Source organism: Osmerus mordax, chromosome 11 (genome assembly GCF_038355195.1).
Source record: "Osmerus mordax isolate fOsmMor3 chromosome 11, fOsmMor3.pri, whole genome shotgun sequence".
Lineage (NCBI taxonomy): Eukaryota > Metazoa > Chordata > Actinopteri > Osmeriformes > Osmeridae > Osmerus > Osmerus mordax.
In genome coordinates this window covers 5,228,831-5,233,908 of record NC_090060.1, presented here as the reverse complement: position 1 = coordinate 5,233,908, position 5,078 = coordinate 5,228,831, and the positions used below count along the sequence as shown (strand labels likewise).

At 44.7% G+C, this 5,078-nt stretch overlaps 1 protein-coding gene across 1 annotated transcript in view; it reads left to right on the top strand.

The window, feature by feature from the left end:
* Positions 1–366: 366 nt before the first annotated feature.
* Positions 367–5,078, top strand: part of LOC136951961 (calsyntenin-2-like) — a 137,532-nt gene continuing 132,820 nt past the window's right edge. The window contains exon 1 of the mRNA XM_067246629.1: positions 367–639. Coding sequence (XP_067102730.1) covers positions 573–639 — 67 coding nt within the window. The 5' untranslated portion in view covers positions 367–572. The remainder of the gene's footprint in view (positions 640–5,078) is intronic.

Genomic DNA, 5,078 nt, shown 5'->3' with positions numbered 1-5,078 from the left:
CTCACTGAACAGGTGTTTTTATTCAAGTAGGCAATATTATCTTACAAGAAATAGTCTTACATTACGCGGCGCAGCTGGAGGGGTTAGCATGTTGACGGGAGAGTTACGTTTTTTTGGGACGGAAAGATTGGAAAAAAGATTGCAAAAGTAACTGATGGTCATAGTCGATAGGAGGGAGAGATGAAGGGCGGGGGAAAAATGGTATCCATATTTCCCCTGCCCGTGACGTAACGGTCTGGTCCTGGGGTGCCTTGCTTTCGGTCCCGTCTTATCAGAAAGCAGTTGGTTGTGCATGGAACAACATCACAGAAAGAACTGTAGCAAGTGATAGTGTAGCTACCCGATTTCTTTGCACAAGAAGTCCTCAAGCCGCGCTTTCGTTTTCTAGCTTGCATTCTTCCACTCCGCTCTCTTATCTTGTCCGATATATCAGTGAGAACTGTTCTACGGCTTGAAGAATAGAAAACGTAGGGAAACGCCGATTAGAATAAGGCTGGGAAGGAGAAGGAGCGAAAGAGCGAGGAAAAGAGAGGTCACCGTGCCCCGTCTGAATTTGCACCGGCACCGTGAAGATGCAGAGAATATCGGAGGTGTTGATTTTGGTGGCTTTGGGGCTGTGCTTTGCTCACACCGGCAAAGGTAGGTGAAGGGCAACTTGCACTTGCTACTTCGACCGCCCTACGTGGCGCCCATCTGTCAGTGTGCTATGCTTAGGCTATTTAAAAGGCGAGAACGACTAGAAAGAGAGCGAGAAAGTGAATGGATTTTTAGCTGTGTGATTCAAATCAAGATTGTTCAGTGATTTTTATGTACAGTAATGAATCACAATCAAAGTCTGTCGGGTGGGTTTTGGTTGTTGTGATTGTGAAAGCGCTCTATAGTGGGGCTTTCACTGGGGTGAGTCTCCCGAAGCGCCCCCGGGACATGACACTGTCCCCGGAGTGATGTCGCTAGTAAGCAACCGGATTGAGTGTAGCGTCAGTCCAAGTTTTCGTTCTGCAGTGTGGTCTGTCTTAATATGATGCTCTTTTATTGAAGTTTATTGTTTAAAACTGTTGGGACCTTTGCGGTTAGAGAACTCGTGCGTTGGTTTGGGCTTTGCATTTTTTGAGGATGGATAGCATTATATTGCAAGACATTTGGCAGAAGGTCTTGTGGTAGGTTACTAAACTCCACAATGGCACATTGGAAACCATGGTGATAGGCTACTAATGTAGCCTTTAGTCCTATTTAATGTGAACATTTGGGGTTCATAATAGAAAATAGATATAAAGGTCAAATTTGATCATCATCAGACTGATTTGATTTATGTAAAAGACCTAATGGAAATGTATTGTGGAATCTTTGCCATCATAATGCCGTTAGTAGCTTATTAATGTTATTGCGTGACTGCGCTCCCTTGGCGAGCTAAATATATCAGACTTGTTATTGCACAGGGACTAGATACTCTCATGAGCGTTGTTCACGTGCCACAGGTAAACGGAGGGATCTAGCACCCGGTGTCTACACGCTAATCAACTCCCTGTTGGCTATGGTGGTTGGGGACCAGAATAACAAATGTTGCACCTGTCCCTTTTGTCTGACAACATTTGCTGTCGCCGAAGGCGCCGAAGGCGGGATCAGTTGTTTCTACCGCATTGCAAGTTTGCAAGCCCTGTTTGCTGCACCCTTATGATGGGTTGACTGGGGTGTAGCATTAACTGTATGACAGCAAGGCATATGCTAATAGTGAGCTAAGGTTATTATGCTAGTGTTGTCCATGAACCGGGTAAACAGGCCCAGCTTCTGCATCATCTGCACTTTCATACGAATAGGATTACACAGATTGACCTATAGTGCAACAAGGACAAGTGTGTGTTTGTCTGTGACGTGTAGCTACTTGTGTGTATAGGCCTACGTGTGTTTCTCCTGTTTCTGGCGCCAGGTCGTATAACATGTCACCCACCTATCCCACCGTACTATATTTCTACAATGTAGCCCAAGAGATAGCACATTTGCACAGGAACCGGGCTGAGGGTTTCCTCCAGCTTGGCTGCGAAGTAAACAAATTACCACCGAGTCAATGGGGGTGGAAATGTGAGCGCACCACGGTCCTAATTGAGTCCCCTGGGTTCCAGCACAGCTCGGCTAAATTCGGGCGAAAATGAGAGTCCATTGTTTTGAATAGGCCTATATATATCTACTGCTGTTTCTCACGGTTTCAATTTCTATTCCAAATTATATGAGCGAGGCAGATGAAACATTTGGCCATGAGTCATAACGTTTGAAAAGAATAGCACTTTATTTCTCTGTCTGTGTGGACTTTTACTTCTAATTTCCAGAAGGACAAGTGAAATATTAAGCGTGTATCCGTTCCAAGTGAAGAGCGGGAGTCTCTGTACATCCATGCAAGTTGTTTTCTTCCCAACTTTGAAGCTGTTGTCGTCTTTTATTTAGCCACCGTTTTATTCCAGGAAGTGTTACGGAGAAACTTACTTTAATCAAAGTCACCCTATCATTCCTGCATAACTTAGTAGCCTACTTCATTCGTGTGAGTGTGGCTGTGTCTCGAAAACATGTAGGCTAAATCAGACTTGTCTGCATAACGTAACGTTAGTGTGTTTGAGAGAGTGTATCCAATGTGAGTTTAAGATTTGTTTGTATGTGCCTGTGACAGCAGCCAAGTTTGCAAAACCGCAAGGAGGCAATGCCATTTACAAAGGAATTATTGCATTCACAGATGCACGCAGTGGCTCAAACGATTTCCCCGCAAACCACCGTGTCTCAGGAAACTTTTGGCGGTTGAGCAGAAAGCAGCGGAGAGTTTGCCAGAGCTGCCCGGAGCATTCACTTTTGTATAATTCCAAGCAATATGAACTCTGAATTTAGATAGCTCATTATCAACAGTGTATATTTTCATTTAGCTACACACAGAGTCTGTGTTATTGGTGCAACCTTTTTCTGGTTTTTATTGTATCCTAGATGAACACAGCGTTGTTATTTTTCTATCAGCAAACATCGACGTACTTAATATGCAATTTGAATCCTTAGAGGATGCAAACTATTACTGGATAACAAGGTTTGTTCAGCGCCTGGTGTTTACTTCACAATTGCAGCCTATATGAACGCGAAAAAGTCGATAAAATCTAATTATATGACAGCTAGTTGCAATATTTTGTGCAAAAGTTGTATAATGTTGTATCGTGTGTTTTAAGTCATGGTTGCAAGTGAATAGCACACGAAGTAGTACAGTGACAGATTACATATTATTATACTACACATTTCACCTGCCTAGAACACATGCACACAAGAAAGAAGATAGCTTTGTTCGTATTGTCACAGTAATCATGTTTGTGTGTGTGTGAGAGTGCAGGGTATTTTTGTGTGTGTGTGTGTGTGTGTGTGCACCTGCATGTGAGTGATAGAGAACGGCGGGATGTGAAAGAGGATCCCATCAGCCAATAAAAAAAGAAGTGACAAAAACAAGAAGGAGATTTATGTCCTTCTTTTCAGGGAGGAAGTGCATTATGGGAAGCTTCATAAATCCCCTTGGCGAGGTGGCGACACTGGAGGCAGCACAGATCCTGTCGGCCCTCTGCATCTGGGAAAGCTGGGCTCGACCTGTCGTATGGCTTGGTCTTACTGATCCCAGTTACAGCAACTTCTTCACTGATCCCGGCCAGTTAGTTATTTTCTGAAGTTAGGGCCTAGGCAAGGAGTACAGCTCAAACACTGATCCAGGTACAGCTCTTAGAAACAAAGACTAGATAAGGGACTGAGCATGGAGGAGAGCTCCCTACTGCTCCCAGTTCAGACTTCTTTATCTAGGATGAGGGTGAGAGGGCCAAGGCTCAGCATAGATGAGTGTTATCTAACTGAATCCCAGAGTAGCCACCGGCTGCTTCAAACCTGGATGGTGAAAGGGGGGGGTGGGTATTGATGTGACTGATCTGAGGGCAGCCAACTCTGTTATCTAGCAGCCGTGTTAGAGACAGAGGGGTGTTTCACTACTGATCTCAGACAAGCCCCTGTCCTCACCTAACAGAGGGAGTTGAAACAAAGGAATGGGGTGAGGAGTCTTTGATAGGCCTTAAGTCTCATGATGCAGGGGTGTGTGTGTGCGAGAAAGAGAACAGTGTGTATTTGTGTGTGTGTGAGAGAGACGAGAGAGACAGAGAGTGAGAGAGACAGCCTGTGGGCATACAAATCTTTGGCCCTCAGAAAACACTGTTGGCTGTCAGGTCTTACCTATTTAACAGTGAAATCTCTCCCTTTCCTCTCTGTCTCTTTATAAGATTGTCTTGAGAGCAGAAACATAGCCCTGTGTGTGTGGCTGCTGGGTCTTCAGGACTACAAACATTGGTTGATATTGAAGTGATTTTTCTTCCCATGAGTAGTTATCAGATCTTCTCGTGTAGTGGCCCTTCTTTATTATCAGGCCTCATTAGTGGCTTGCTCTATCTCAACTCCCTGCTCTCTCCTTCTCTTTGCTCTCTCTCTGTCTCTCTGTCTCTGTCTCTCTCTCTCTGTCTCTCTCTCTCTCTTTACTCTCCATCTCTCTCGCTCCTTACTCTGTCGCTTTCTTTCTCTTTACTCTCTGCTTCTTTGTGTCTGTATCTTTCCATTCTCTCGCTCTCTTTCTCTCCTTTCGAAGTCTTCCACCCCCTCATTTGGATTCTGTGTCCCGTCTTTGGGGATGGGAATCACGGGGGGTTTAGGAGTGTGTCGGAGTGTGTGTTTGGGCGTACTCTAGTTGAAGATCAACCAAGAGACTGTGGGAAAATGAGTGGGCCTTTCTTTCTCTTTCTTTCTTTCTTTCTTTCTCTCTCTTTCTCTTTGTCTATTTCTCACTGAGAGGTCACGGCTGACTATACTTAGCTGCAGAGATTGTCCGATTGATTTACCCCCTCAAGGGTGAAGGAGGTAACAAGGGAGAGAAAAGGAGAGAGAGAGATAGAGAGAGAATTTGGATAGAGATAACGCAGGCAGAGGGATGCTTTGAAAGAATTAAGGTGAAATCTCCGGCGTTCTTGGTGGTGGGGGCTGTGGGTGTTTAGCAGAGGAAAAGGTATTGTGGCAAGGAATGGTTAAAAGCAATT